The sequence below is a fragment of the Echeneis naucrates genome, chromosome 12 (genome assembly GCF_900963305.1).
Source record: "Echeneis naucrates chromosome 12, fEcheNa1.1, whole genome shotgun sequence".
In the NCBI taxonomy this organism is placed as follows: Eukaryota; Metazoa; Chordata; class Actinopteri; order Carangiformes; family Echeneidae; genus Echeneis; species Echeneis naucrates.
The window spans coordinates 2,844,425-2,860,277 of NC_042522.1; the positions used below are offsets into that span (position 1 = coordinate 2,844,425).

Genomic DNA, 15,853 nt, shown 5'->3' on the forward strand with positions numbered 1-15,853 from the left:
TTTGCAGACCATGGATTCTTCACTGGGGCCTGAGGTGCGACACATCTTTTTAGAGACAGCCTACTGAGCTGCTCTGGTATATCTCACAGAGTCAGACAAGAAGAGCTGATCTGCCAGATGCCTGGTTTCTTCTGGAGTTGATATAAATCACCTCCAGTGTTTGGGATCTATGATGATATACCCTGATGGGTTACCTTGTGTGCCTTTGTGTGCCTTTTGGAAGATAAGATAATACTTTATTGATCCCAATTAGGGAAATTCCAATGTCACAGCAGTACGAGACAAGAGAACAGGTGACGAATAAAGAAATTAAATAGGACACAGAGGACAGGCGGCAAAAGACATTAAATAAGACAGAGATAAAAACTACTACAAGAACAAGGTGAGAAAAGTTGCAGATAAAGTGACCGGTCAGCTGGGTCAGAACTGTGTGCTGTCCAACCTGCTGTCCTTGCTACAGTGCCATGACTTCAAGTCCAACCTGCGTTCAAATGTATTTTTACATTTTTAGGTGGACTAAAAAAATGAGAAGGGAAAGCAAAGGAAGCATGAACATAATATTTAAGATACTGGTTAGGGTTCACAAAACGGCCTGGAGTCCTATATTGGTGTTAAAAGTGCAATCAATCACATTTTAGACACATGCAGAGTAAAAAATACAAAGTAAATGACAAGGTTGATGTTTGAGTGATTCACAAGTTTCTGCGGGCGGAGAAGAAGCCTCCCCTGACTCAACAATATTATTTGTTCAAACAGGGAGAGTCTGCAGTGTCTCAGGTGAAAAGAATGGGCCACTCCTCTAAGGGGGAGTCACTATCATTTTATTTTTACTGACGTTGATTTTTGACTGAAATCTAAAGGAGGTGTCTCAAAGCTCCACAATTAAGTCGATTTGTTAAAAGATTGTATGTTGGAAAAAAAAAATCTTTTGTGGGTAGCAGTACAATGCAGAATGACTGACAGCTGCTGAGAAAGCTCACTCATGATGATGCATAAAATTTTTATGGCATAGTTTGGCCCCTTAAAGCTCATGGGTTGGTTTTAATTGCAAGTGCTGGTTCACTCTCATCAGCAGCAACAGGCAGCAGGTTGTTGGTGAAGTTAGTCACCAGCTGGTGAAGAAGGGAAAACATTTAGCAGCTAAATGTGTTGCTCTCACTGCATCCTTCAGCCAGACTGAAGACATGGATTGTTCTTCTCTCTGTCGGCTGGAAGAGGACGCAGGAGAGAGGAAGTCGGAAAAATGCAAATGCAGCTTGGATTCGTTTTCAACAGAAGTCATTTCACCCTGACTGAAGTACTTAGCTCAGAGTACTTAAACTGTAACAATTTGGACACATGCAGTCAGTTATGTTTCAGTCTGCAGCAACTTTCATCCAGAAGTTGAGCAAATTCTATGCAATTAACTGTAAATAATCATGTTCACCAGAGGAGGCATCCTAACAGTTTTTTTACTGATCTCTTAGTCATCTTCTCTACTGCCAAAATCCAAGCATATCCAGACAGGACGTGCCATGGACATTAACTGATAATATTCCTACTTTGAAGTGTCTTAATCACTGCAGCATCTGAAAAGTGTTTGTGTGTTAGTGCGTTGTTGCTTATGTGTGTGTTTGTGGTGGAGAGACTGAAATACGGCCTGAACAGAAAATGCCGATAGAAAGGGAGCGAGCCCTGCAGATATGCAGGGAGGCTCCACCCTCACATTGCCTGCTAGCTTATCAAGGTGTGTCTGACTTGGCAGGCTGCTGTAGTCATCAGGCCCCACCCAGACACACCTTGGAGAGGGCATTAAGACTCCTCTGACTCGGATGGGGCGGTTGAGAGCTGGAATTTCAATGATGCAACCCAACCTAAGGTTTAGTCACAGTTTATGTTGTCTTTGCACCAACCAGCCTGGACTTGACAGCTGTGGCTTGCCAAACTCTTTAGGCTTTTATAATGAGTTTTGTTTCTCCATGTGCTCCTTGTGTTTCTTTGATTATTAATTGATGTTTCTCATTGTTTCGGCAAATATAGCTTTATTAAGCACATTTAACATACTAAATAAAAAAAGCAATTTTCATATTAGGTACTTATTCGCTGATGTTATACTTACAGTATCACGTACTACATTTTTGAACAATCTAGTAGCTTCGCAGTTTGCAGTGTATAAAAACACTGACAAGAAATTATGCAATAAATGCATAAACATTCAAACAGTGGCTTTAAAACACATCTACCAGTTATTTTTCACTAAGAGAAAGTAAAGCTGTCTTTAATTAGATTCGTTTTCATTTTCAACCATTTTCCTAAAGGTCTGCATTTGCCAAAATCCACAGTTTAGTCACACAGGTCGTTGCAATGTTTTCTAGAAAGGAGCTGTTGCCCATTAAACACAGACATAACTTACAAAGTGAAACAAAGGATGCATTCTATAAAAGAATGTGTTCCTTTTTGGCCCTTTTTCACATAAATTTGCTACACATTGAAAACTTGCCAAGCCTTTGAATGTGGCATGAACTCAGGATACACATTTCACAATGTATTTCGTCATGTTGAGTCGGTGGTTAATCTAATCTAAAAATTAGTTTTCCTCTCCTCTCCTCTCCTCTCATTCATGGCTGATGTTCTCTCTCTTTAAATGAGAGTTGAGTAACATGATCAGTCAGGCAGCAAAACTCAGCAAACTGTGGCTGGACACAACTAACTCTCATTTTCTCTCCCTCTCTGCTCGTCGAGTCTGATCAGTAGCGAGGTTGTAGTTAGGGTCATCTCCATGTACACAGTAGTGCAGCCCACCCACTAACACACGCAGAAAGCCCCTGTGTCCTGAGCTCAGTAAAGATATGATTGCAAGTGTTTTTGTCATCATGAGCACTTCTCCGTCTCCAGGTCCTGCAGTGAGTATTTCAGAAAGTTAGACCATCAGAGAGTTTGTCGTGTTGAAGAGTTATTTTCATTATATAGTCTTTACTGATCTATCGTCAGTAATGAAAGGGACGTTAACTGGACTGTGATGTAGTACCTTTGTAACTAAAGCAATCCCATGTGTGGTTGAAGTTGACTCACATGTGTGTCACACAGCCAGAGGTAGTGCTCAGTTTACATTTAGAGGTTGGATGTTTCAATCCAGCCAGAAAATCTGTGTGAAATGTGAGAATGTGTTGCCAAGAACTGCAACAGTTGTGTTGTAGTTGTAGAAGTAGAGAGCATTGAAAAGCTTTGAGTGGTCAGTAAGTGTAGAAAAGTCAGGGCTGTCCATTTGCTTTGATTCTTTGCTTCGTTGTATCACCATTTAGAGAATCTGACAGAGAGCTGAGATAGATACCAACGTATCGGTATCTATGAGTGTTTCATTTGCAGAATCATTTAAAATCTAGACAGATCCAGGTTATGTTATTCTGACATCAAAAACCCTGTCTCACACAAATCACATTTATATATTACTGATTTGTTTTCCCAATTATGTTTTGCCAGCAAACATAATTGGAAAAACAAATTAGCTGTATATAAACATAATTTCTGGGAGACAGGGTTAGAAAGTAATGAGCAGTGAGTTATAGCAACCCACATTCACGAAGCACTATTTTACTTTATAATGAGATGTTTGTTTAAAAGAAAGGACTTTGTTGGGTCTACTGAAAGTTACATGCTACTTAAACGCTGCCTGTGACTTGTTTTTCTGTCATTTCTATCATCTTAGAAACAACCCAGCTCCCTTAAGCTCCTACCAATGCATGTAATCTTTCTCAAGGGGATTAAAACACAATGGATTTTTTTGATTGCATTTAATCTGACAACACGGACACAGTGTGCCATGGACACCTAGCCCACTCATGTTATAAATGCATTCATTCATATGGTGAGGAAGGGAATTAATTGCCTTCTGTCCATCTGTATATTTTCATATAGGGGGCATATGAAGATTGATGTATTTCCAGTAAGATGAAATTCTATGAGGCTGTTTCAGCACACAATGGTTCTCTGTGGTGGATTTCAAACAGTGGTGGGCGGAAAGCAGGGCAGAAACAACGGAAGGTCTGCTCTGTAGGCAAACTATACACCTACTATTTATAATACTCATCTTCAGAATAATACTAAACATTTCTGATGCTATGTTCCACGGCACATTGAAATGTGACATTTCAACCGATCAAACATGGTTATAAAGGTGCAAGAACAGAGAAGAATAAACTTCTTTCTTGCTGCACAAAGTCAGTCTCATCACTGCAGGCTGAGGGTCATCCTTTCACATGACCTCTTGCTACCTGCCACTCATCTGTCAGATTGAAAAGTAGACATGGCAAGCTCCTCCAGGACACAATCCTTCTAAAAACAATGACAGCTGACACCAACAACTCTCATACATTATGTTTGTCTGCATGTCATTTCAAGCTAAGTGTAAGTGTAAAGGTTGGACCTTGTTATCTTAAGGATTTCTTTTGCCTTAACGCGTGCACACCAAGGCACCAAAGATAACAGACATTTTCTGGGAATATATCTTTCACCCAGTTTTCATGCATCAGTATGCACACATACACACAGACAAGCGCATATATATTTTTAATCAATCTCATGTAAGTACTCTTAGAGCAAGTAAAAAGTTGCAATTATACTGTACGCCTCATCACATAAGTCAGGATGTTATGTTTCATATCTAAATAAAATTTTGGATAGTGACCAAATGAATTTATGAAAAGTTGCAGTGGAAGTTTTTGCTTTTACTAGTCACTAGTTTACTTTTTTTTTGCTTTTTTTGTGTGTGTCCTGTAAAGGCTTCAGAAACCAAAGGCACATGTCTGAAGTGTTGCAGTGTTCAGTCTGGAGGGCATGAGTCATTTTGTTCTTGTCTCTGCATTCCACAATGATAAAAATGCTTCTTTGAGAATCAAAGGACAGTGTTTTGCTAATTGAGTGTTGCCTTAATTGTGGCATCTAGACATTTAAGTAAAACAATCTGTAACATCCTTCAACCCTAACCCTACTATGATGAATGGTGATGAAATAAGGAAATATTCCTTCTCTTTCCAGAGAAACAGAGAGAATTTTCCTGTCTCTGTGGACAAACTACGGCAGCTTATAGAAGACAAAGTTCAGATTCTGCAGTCCCCGGTCACTGAGGACCAGCAGGTGAATGGCTTGAAAAATCCCTGTTAATAAATATACGATTATAAAGCTGTTTAACACTTAACAAAAAATGCAAATGTGATAAAATAATAGAAATAACATTTATGTCTTCTTAGTGCACAAAGATTTGATCATTACCTGAAGGACAAATTTTCCAATCGGACAGATGGAAGAGAGCATTTTACTCTTTAATGACTCAAATCCCCACAAATTTAGCTGAACTTGTTTCAGGAACGTTAAACATGACACCTCCAGTAAAAACAGTTAGATGATTATCAGCAGTGTGGCAGAGGCATCAAGTGTCATTTTATCTTTGCTGAGGTTGGACTTAGCTGTTCCTTTTTTTTTTACCTGATGTTTTTAAAGTGTGCATCTTTGCTAGAGGCTACCGGGCTAATTGCACAACCCTGCCTTAACTGCATTCCTCCCAAAAGTCTATGTGTTTTTTATCGGCACTGTCTTTATGTGATTTTCACCATTTTTTTTCTGAGAATCTGTGCTGTGTGCTGTCTTTCTTTGTCTCTTGGTGATGTCTCCTGAGGCCACGATGAACCAGGCAGCTCAAACCCAAGTTATTGCCCCACTCTAGTGTCAACTGCTTTTGCTCCCCGAAGCCTTAATTGCAAAAAATATAATAAAAGAGGAACAAAAAATCAAGTTAAAGCTCTGCTCGAGATGTTTGTGTATGGGTTTTAATGTCATTTCCCTGATGTGACCCGTTTTTGAGGTTGAAGTTCTCTTAAAAGTTTATAAAGTGAGCATGATGGCTGCTGAAAAGAGCAACCCCCCAGGAACTTTAGGCATTTTCACAGATTTAACACAAACTTGTTGTGTGTTCCATTCTTTTCTTTTTTTTCTTTGTTCCTCCCCACTGATTATCCGCTCTAAATGATAAAAGTGAAAGTGAGCCAATTTAATTTTTTGAAGCATTATTTAATGAACAGCTAATGAAAGATAAACATCCAGCATACACATTACCTTCCACATGAATACAATGACAAGGATGTTGTAATGCAGGAAGCAGAGGCACCCAAGAGAATGTACACAGACACAGGGAGAACATGTAGGGAATCAAACCCAGAGTTGACTTGCTGGGAGGCTACAGCACTAACCACCATTCACTGTGCAACCCAATACAGAAATATATTTTGAAACATTTTTCCATTTCTTGGTGTTAAAATAAAGATATGGGATTGTCCAGACGTGTAGTATAGGGCAGTCAGTCCTGGTGTCGCAGATCGTGTCTGGATTGTGAATGTGACTCCATGGACACAATTTACTGCAAATTTACAAATGTTTGCAAATACCCTGCATCTGCGTTCTTTGGAAAAGTCACCAAGATATGTGGTTATTTTGGAAAGCAGTTACTACAAAAATAAAGATTTCTAATTTGCTGGGGAGATTATAGAGGTGTAATAAATATATGATCTTGCACGAGAAGACAAAATGGATAACCTGCAACCTTTAATAAGAGATACAGGGATTATAGAAAGTAAATCTTTGTGGGTTGGTATCACAATGCCCCAGATTTTGGAGTCCTGTATTTCAGGATGAACCACTTTAAATTAGTATGTTTGTTCTGCATCTGGAGCAGATGATGTAGCAGTTGCTCTGGGATCACTGTGTCATCACTTTCGCAATCTAAAATCATGAAAATGAAGGTTTATTTTGCAACTCTGAAGTGTGAGCACTAAAGATCATGTGTGAGAAAGAAATCTGATTGGCTGATGTGTGAACATAGTGCCAGTTTGTCTCTCATACTGAGTCACATGGACTCAGACAGACAGACGAAGGGGAGGATGAGGGTGAGCATCGTGTTCTGCCAGGATGACTCAGTCGGTCTGTTGTCTCTCAGCCCACAGCCGCTCTCTGAACGACTCCATCACCTCAAAGAGTTCAGACGCACCATGTTAGATTTAACTTCTCCCAACTTTTGCTATACTCTTCATGTCTTCGAGTGTCTCTTTTGGCTCTCCCTCTTGTCTGTGTGTCTCTTTTTGCCTCTTTGTGTCTGTCTGCTATCCCTCTCTATGGTGATTAATTACTCTCTTCTGTGATAGCAGACCACTCAGAAATGAAATGTTTTCTCAAATAATACTCTAAATAAAGGACTAAATAATATTTGTTTATGAAGCGTATGTTTTGCTGTTCACCTTGGTAACTATTTAGGTGTGTCATTTAGAGACAGAATCGCCGAAGGATTTGGCACAGTCTGTTTCCCAGTAATAAAAGTGGTCAATGACTTTAGTACATTTGCTCTCTAAGACCTACCAATAGCAGTTTCTTTTTCTTGACTTCTTCTGCTGTCTGTGCATTGTGTTCAGTGTGGGTCTCAGAAATCTGCCTAATAGAGAAAGATCACCCAAGCTTTGCCATTCAAAAGCCACATTCTGTGGAAGCTGCATCTGAAAACTCTTTTCAAGTCAGTCCCACTTCTGAGGCTGCTTAAAATGAAGCCAAAATAGTTTTCTGAAGTGGGAATAATGTGGACACAAGGATAAACAGGAATTGTCTGTAGACCAGACAAGCTCATTTTGGTTTGGCGTTTGTAGTCTGTGTGGTCTTTGGAATTTACACCTTTATATAATCCAGCAGATGAACTAAGCATGGAAAAAGCCAGTCCCTTGGTGCTCCCCTTGTAAACTTTTCAAGCAATATTTACAAAGTTACACTCTTTACACAATGAAAGACAGCATGTAAATAATGAAAACTGGATAATATGTTCTGTTTTTAAGAGAGGAACATACAACGAAGAATCGATTTTGAAGTTATTGTATGATAATTGGATGGAGCTACAATGGCTTGCTTATGAACAGATTGATATGATGTTAGCACAAAATTTTTGTTGTTTGTTTTGTTTTGTTGACCTCCAATATGGCCAGCAGACATGCAAAGGCTCCTCTAACTTCTTCTTTCTCCTGCTCTGGCCAGGACTGTGAGGAAAACAGTGGAAAAAAAGGGCTCTGGAAGATTACCGTTCTGAGTGAGGAGCTGACCTCTGACCTCCAGCAACTGCAGAGACAGACAGAACGGGAGCTCAGCAACATACATACACAGTGAGTCCATGACACATGTTGGCCTAGCTAGTGGATAGCATGAAAGGGCATTAGTCTGTGTGCGCCAAAGTGGAGAGTTTCACTGTACCTCAGAAGGGCGGACACTTTACCAATGGCACGAACCAGAGGTGTTGTGTTTGTGTCTTTCTGTTTAACGCCATACTGGTGCCGTCCAAATGAAATAAAATTTTCCTGATATTTTGCTTTCTTAAGATTGACAACAGCGTCATATTAATCAATCAATAAATAGTCATCCTATTGTCAAAACCCAGAAAACATTAACCGATTCACCAAAGTAATCCTCAAGGTATTTATAAAGTGTGACAGCCAAACATACATGATAATTATAAACTTTATTCAGTCAGCAGTACATAAGTTCGCTCTGCAGCATTAAGCTAAAAATAAACCACCACTAGCCTCGTTGCTATGTTTCTTATAAAGCAGAATCTGGATTGTTCTCACTGAGTCTGGACTCCTCTCTTTGTAAACTCATGCCCGTGTTCTGTGCTGTTTGAACATGTGAGTAGGAGGCAGCTCTGTGTTGGTTTGTAACGTTTTGTCACAGAGCTGAAACACGACTGTGGGAGTTTCACTGTATCTCATGACAGCAGCAGGTTCTGCTCCACTAGAGAAAACAACAGGATCCAGCCTGCCTTTGTGTGTGTGTGGCTGAAAAAGTGTGAGAAAATGAAAGTGAATGGCTCTTTTGTGCATTTGAGATTTCCTGTAAATTCGTAAGGACTAAATGGAGCTTTTGAGCTGAGATTATTTTGTTACATTGACTGTTCCCATAGTGTATTCACTTAGAAGTGAACATAGACTTCAAAACTGAAGCCAGTGCTGGAGGGACCTAAACCTTCATTCTATCTAATGACCGCAGATTGTAATGAATTGTATGTGAAAATGGCCCTACGTCCCATTTGATTTATTCGCTCAACAACCATTTTCCTAATGATTTTATGATCTCAGTCACTAGTTTCAAGTCCAATGGCTGACATCACAGTGGGTTGCTGAAATTTGTAAAATGTTGCTCATGGTAGTTGTTATTCATTTCTAGCTTTTATTGTAATTTCTTTGTTTGTTTGTTTTTTTTTTTTAATTCAGGAGCTTGGTTGACACAGTCATATCTTTAAATGAACACTGCCCTGACACCAGTTTGGAGCAGAGTACCTACACAGCATTCCAATATTGATTATATTATTCATAAGGTTTATGCACTAATTTATTTGGAATTTGTTTTAACTCTCTGAAAGCTTGCTGTTATTCCGATTTGAATGTTACAGCTCTGTGTATCGACCTGCCCAATAATGTCAACACTGTCACTAATATCAGCTCACTGGAGCACACTGCAACAACTCCTCCATGAGCATCACTACCCTGAAACCTGATCCAAAACTTTATCTGTCTAGCCATACAGTCATACTGGTTGGTAGCAGGGAAAATTTCTGGATGGTGATATAATGTTCCACTTTCAGACTTATTTATAAGCTGTGGGAAAGTGAGAGATCATGGTGAATTTTCAGATTTTGTGGTGAATCTTCAGATGGTGGTAGGTGGCTGCTGCCTCACCCTGTTTGCTCCTACTCTTTGTAATCTTGCCATGATGATCAGTTTGGCAGAACACTTCAACTGGTCTCACTTCTGTCAGAGAAGGCAAGCTAAAACACATCTCACTATTCAAGGTGTGGAAATAGATGCAAACACACACACCACTCCCTTCCTAATTTCTTAATAACCCTGGTTCTCATCGCTTGTCGGAGCCTGGATAAAAGGCTAAATGACAAAAGATGAAAGAAAACTGTTACACGTCTTGGTCATGTCCCTCCAGACATGATACCCTAAACTCATATCCGCTCGGCTTACTGGAAGAAGACGTCACCCTGCTTTCATTTTACCAGGGTTTTTCCTTGGCTTTAATGCAGGCTTATGTGGTAATGTCAGCGAGAACACAGGTTGGGTTTTGTATATGAAAAGAGGATCGAGCTAAGACTCTGCACCCTTCATGAACAGAGATAAAGCTCTTCTTTTTTTTCCTGAGTAGACTTTACGCTGCAGGAAACAAGCAGCTTTCGTACCAAAAACTTCTGGAACAGTTTTTCTAAACTCTTGCTTTAGTTCAGTTTCTTTGTCAAGGCGAAACAGCATAATTTTCCTCATCTGACATATAGTGGACATGTACTCTGGGTCTTTGAAGTGAAGCCAGTGCTCAAGTTCCTTAAACCTGCAACCTGCAAGTCAAATTGGATTGAAGTCTATGTGAAATTTGTCACTACTTTTGCACTTGATTTTTTCGTCCTGTAAACATTTTTCCGAAAGAGTTCATGGTAACTTTGCCAGACGTACAATAATTTTACCCTCTGTAAAATGCACGATTAATAATTCCAACGATCCCATAGTATAATGTAATGCCTGCAATACATTGCTAAATTAATTCATTAGCAAACAAAAAACGGGAAACATATCCTGCACAGACATACAGCAGTTGATTATATGCATCGTCTCACGTGTCTCTTTATAGTCAATAGCACATGGTGATGCAAAACATATTACAAATTGGGTGTGTGTGATAATTTTCCTCATATGATAATTTTAGGCTGCAGGTATGATACTTTCCCAACTGGCAACAACACTGGCTTACAGTCTCAGGCTCCAGTTTCAAAGTTCAGTGGGATACAGCCAAATGCAAATGGTCATTCTTGTTTTTAGAATCTGCCATGTTCATTCATTTAGCAAATTTTAAATGTGACGGTGATTTTAATTTAATAGGTAGAATACAATTCAAAACTTTTGCGCAGAAGTTGTGTAATTACTGTGACCCCTTGTTGGGATTTTTACATGTAGAGCATAAATAAAACTGTTAGTTTTCTCATAAAATCATGACAATGCAAAGATGTAAGTACAAAGAGAAAATTTTGATTCTGAAATGCATCGGTTGTGATGTACATGTAAAACCCTAAAAGGTTCAGCTGCCCTGCATTCACCTTGAAGCAATAAGATTCCAATGTCCATTGACTTGTTTTATTGTTTGTTGAGCTTCTTTATTCTCTTGTGCTTTCCTGCTGTTGTATAACACTGCCATTTATTTAAAAAAAAAAGTCCTTCACGAATACATTTGAGATGAATTTACTTCATCTCACTGTGGAGATGCAATTGACCTTTGACCCTCCTGTCTGTGGAGTGGGAGTTGTTTTTAACACATGACCAATAGAATGAGTGTAATATAAGAGATTCATAAGTCATATGAATGGAAGTTGGATAAGATGCAGTTCAAAGGGCGGTTGACAGAAATTAGGAAGGAAAATATGTCTTCACTTTCTCATTCCATTTGTCTTGAATTTGAGGTTTCAATGAAAATCTGAAGGTTGCTGTTTTGTCTTTGTCACCTCCTCCCTTATACTGACATGTTGCCTATTAAAGGCTCGGTTTACCCAGATCAGCCTAATTTGTCACCAATGGGTTTCATGGGGACCGTTTCTTTTCTATGGTTCAAGTTCTTTGTGGATTAGCCAGAGTAATGTGAACACTCAGGATTAATTCGATTTTTTTCATCGCATTTCAGTCCATTTGTCTTATTTATGTAGTAGACTATATCAGTGTGTCTGTGAAATGTCAGAAAGATCATCTGACCCACCAAGGCCATGAGGTCCACAGAGTTAAGACGTGAATTCTTATACCAGACAAACTGTCTTGTATGCAGTAGTGTATGAAGTGTCAGTCCAATGTGATGTCAAAACCTCCATTTGTTTGTCAGCCATCACGGTTTCTCTTTCTTATTTAAACCAGTAGAAACCACATTTGGAGGAGGACACTCCTCCAAATGTAGTTTCTACTGGTTGGATCTGACCTGTTCTGCGCTATATTCAGACTGTGTAGAACATTCTGTCAGTCAGCAACTAGCCGCTCCCTTTATTCATACCCTCCTATATGGCCTAGTTTCTTCGAAATGGGACCATCATTTTAAAACATTTGCTGAACTAATAAATCAAATGAGAAATAGGGCCATTTTCACACAGACTTCAATACTGTCTGACTTATTTAAACAACCAGTGAAGTCGCCTCTCGATGGTCATTAGATAGGATGCCCTTTAAGACAGTTTAGCATTAGGTTGGCATGTTTTCAGCCTCAATGTCTGAGCCCACTTTAGAAACGGTTTAGGCAGAGGTATAGATAAAGCCTGATTGTGTGGAGTTTTCAGGGGTGTTTTCCCATAGAGGAGACTGAAACAGAGTCTGGTTATGCAACAAAATCTCTTGTTGTTGCCAAGACTAACAGGCGGACTGGCAGTTTGGAAATTACCCAGCTGAACTTATCATCTTCCTCTTACTTGATGAAGAAAAATCTGCTCATTCTTTCTCATAGCTTCAAAATCCTCTGATATCGATCAAGAAATCATTTACCATGGTGGAGAAGCTGGAATTCTTCATTGACTCACAGAGCCCTGTTCGATGGGATCCGCCTCTGTAGGACACACACAGGTCACAGATCTGGGAAACAACAGGACCACCCAGCAATGCTTTTCTGCAGAATGTTATATATATAGGTATATAACCGAGCATCTTATCATGAAGGCACTGTTCCTGCGCTCTTTTTTGTTGTTACTTGTAAGGACTCACATCGCACTCATCAAACATGACCAATCATGTTTCTGTCTTCATCGCGAGCTTCTTCTTCATTCCTCTTTTTGCCCCTACTTTCACTAATTCTTCTTTCAAGATGTCTGTTTACTTTCCCTCCCATTCTTTCATTTTCATTCAGGAATGGATATAATATATAATGGATCCATCCCTCCTTTTCTGCCACATGTTTTTATCAGCCACATTCCATTTTTTCAATTTGCTAGCAACAAAAGAACTTTAGTTTTAAGGTTGTGGGCAACTATTATTTTCAATAAATTTTTTTGGAGAGAAAAGAAAGGGGAAATAAAATGGGAGGAGAAGGAATGAAAAGATGAAGCAGAAAAGGAAAAAACTGAATGCAACTAAAAGTTAAACTGAATAAAGAAAGAACAATGTATTCTAAATTAGTAAATAATCTAAATAGTCTAGTCTGAACAAAGCTCACATGTGAGAGACTGGAACTGGTCTACAAATTAGCTGTGCTTCCAACATTTTTATTTGTAACTGCAAAACTAACAAAAATATGGATGGATTTAAGACAGCAGTTTGAAGATGAGGAAGAGATAAAGATGAACATTCATTCCCATTTACTTACCGATTCATACCATCACCTCTACTCATACCGGAATCATTTGATTCTTTGTGCTGTTTTGGTGCTATATACACAAACACACACGCACACACACACAGAGTGTGTGTATACATACTATATAACCTCGACACACTGAAAATATACGTAACAGGCTCCCAGCTGTGCAAGACATTAATGTAAAATAAATAAATTAAAAAATAACACCCACACATTTTTCACCTGCAATTATGAAGTGAAATGTGTTTGTCACATACATTCACATAATTATGGAGGACTATTCACGCTTTTCTGTATGTAAGCACCTAATCAGAATACACTGACAGCTGGCACAGCCTGTGTTTTGTGTGTGTGTGTGTGTGTGTGTCTGTGAGAGAGGGGGAATTTCTCAAATTGTCAACAACTTACACACAGACATTCATTGGTAATTACTGTCTTTTCACAGCAAAACATGATGCTCCTCGCTGCTCATCACACACACACACACACACACACACACTAGTATTTTAATAATAAGTATTTTGATGAAGACATTTGATTGGCTGAGATGAGTTTTGACTGACGGGTGACAAAGTAACTAATTTGTGTGAATCTTCAGAGTAAAGATCTCAACACGTGCACTTCCTCTGAACACCGAGTGCCAGTAGGTGTCTGAGCAAAAGTTAACATAGGGAGATATTACCCACAATCCTGCAGGAAGTTAACTTATTGGTTGATCCCGCTCAACTCAGGCAAAACACAAATGATAGTAGTCATGTTTATACTTCTCAATTAAATCAATATTAGATAAGAAAAAATATTGTATGGAAAATTGAGGCTGCTAATTTATTCTTGCTGAAATTTATCATAAATTGGGATGCTCCCCAAAAAGCCATCAACCTTAAGAAGATAAATGTTATTTATTTTAAACATGACTGTTGTTGCAGCCATTAGGCATCATTTAAAATGATATGGTATGATCTTGTGTTATGGCTCTACAAACAGTAGAGCTGAACAGTACTTAATGTCTATATAAGCTTGACATGCTTGCTTAGATTGGAAATCATAGCAGGATTCAGCAGGATTCTTGTCCAAAAGATTCTCACTGTGTCCAGTAAAACTTTGGATGTTTGCTTGGTCAGATATTTTCATAATGTTGAACATTTGCAAAGATACTCAGCTCAAAAACAGACCTGTGAGTCATGAAGACGTTGGAAAAAATAAACTGTCCCTCTCATAGTACAAACAGAGGCCTCCTCGAAAACCTCATTATCACAACGTTAAGATATTTCCCAGAGGGCCTTTTGGGCTTTTGTGCCATTGTCTGTGTTGGTTGTATTAATTTGCACTTTCTCTCCACATCAATGTCACTCCTTCAGTTAGTTCATCAAAGGAAAGGCTTCGCTCAGATTAGCCTCCTCTTCTTCTTCACAAACAAAACACTTCTGTGCCTCTCATCACCTGCTGTTCTCACTCCCAGTCACAGTGGTTTAGTGGCTCCCAGTGGACAGACGCTTCATTACACCCTGACATCCTAACTTCGCTTGGGCTCTCAATTCAGGCTCTCAGGATGTTGTTAGCTTGAGTTCATACCGATCTCTGCCACTATTGTTCTGTTGCTGAAATGGCAAATTCAAATGATGTGCCACAGCATCGAGAGTTAATCCATCTCCAATGCAGGATGGAAAGATACATAAAATCATTCATTCCCCCTGCCAACACACTTCACAACTTCTTAAGCCACCAGAAAGCAGTGATTAATAAAGTATTTCTTATTCTGATTCTGATTCTGAATACTACTATTACTACAGTAATACTGCTACCCTTGCTGTCTAATTACACATACATGTACATATACATATATATTTACTGCTACTATTGGCATTACTAATGGTGCACGTGCTTACTTCTGCTAATAGTAATACTTTAAAATAAAGAGCTTCCTCTCCCCCTGTCTTTTTCAGCTTTCCCTTATTTGGGGTTGCCACAGCAAGTCAGCTCTGTGATTTACATGATTGATTTGGCCACAGTTTTTATAATGCTGCCACCCTCCACATTTATCAGGGCCTGGGACCAGCACAAGCCTACCACTGGTTTGCCTTGTGGCGGGGGTTTGATCCCAGGGCCTCTGTATGCCAAACATGCAGCTACGTCCCTGGGCCAAGAGCTTCAACATCTATAACTATCACTATTCATGTATTATTATCACAGCTACTGTAATCAAACTACTGTAGCAGTATTGTTGGCAGCACCAGGCGTTTATTACTATGCCACACTAGTTAAATGTAATGCTTCTGCTGCTGTTATTCATTCATTCAATCCTTCATCTTCTACCGTTTATCCATTTCTGGGTCACAGGGAGTATTTTCGCCAATCAAAGCTCACACTGGGTGAGGGGCGGGGTCACCCTGGACAGGTCAGCAGTCCATCACAGGGCCAACACACAGAGACAGACAGACCAACAACCACTCACTCTCAGACCTACGGACACTTTAGCGTCACC

At 39.3% G+C, this 15,853-nt stretch overlaps 1 protein-coding gene across 1 annotated transcript in view; it reads left to right on the top strand.

Moving 5' to 3' along the window:
• Positions 1-15,853, top strand: part of LOC115052331 (uncharacterized) — a 48,912-nt gene that overhangs the window by 9,156 nt on the left and 23,903 nt on the right. Inside the window, exons 3-4 of the mRNA XM_029516398.1 lie at positions 5,014-5,112; positions 8,041-8,165. Of these exons, the coding sequence (XP_029372258.1) occupies positions 5,014-5,112; positions 8,041-8,165 (224 nt within the window). The remainder of the gene's footprint in view (positions 1-5,013; positions 5,113-8,040; positions 8,166-15,853) is intronic.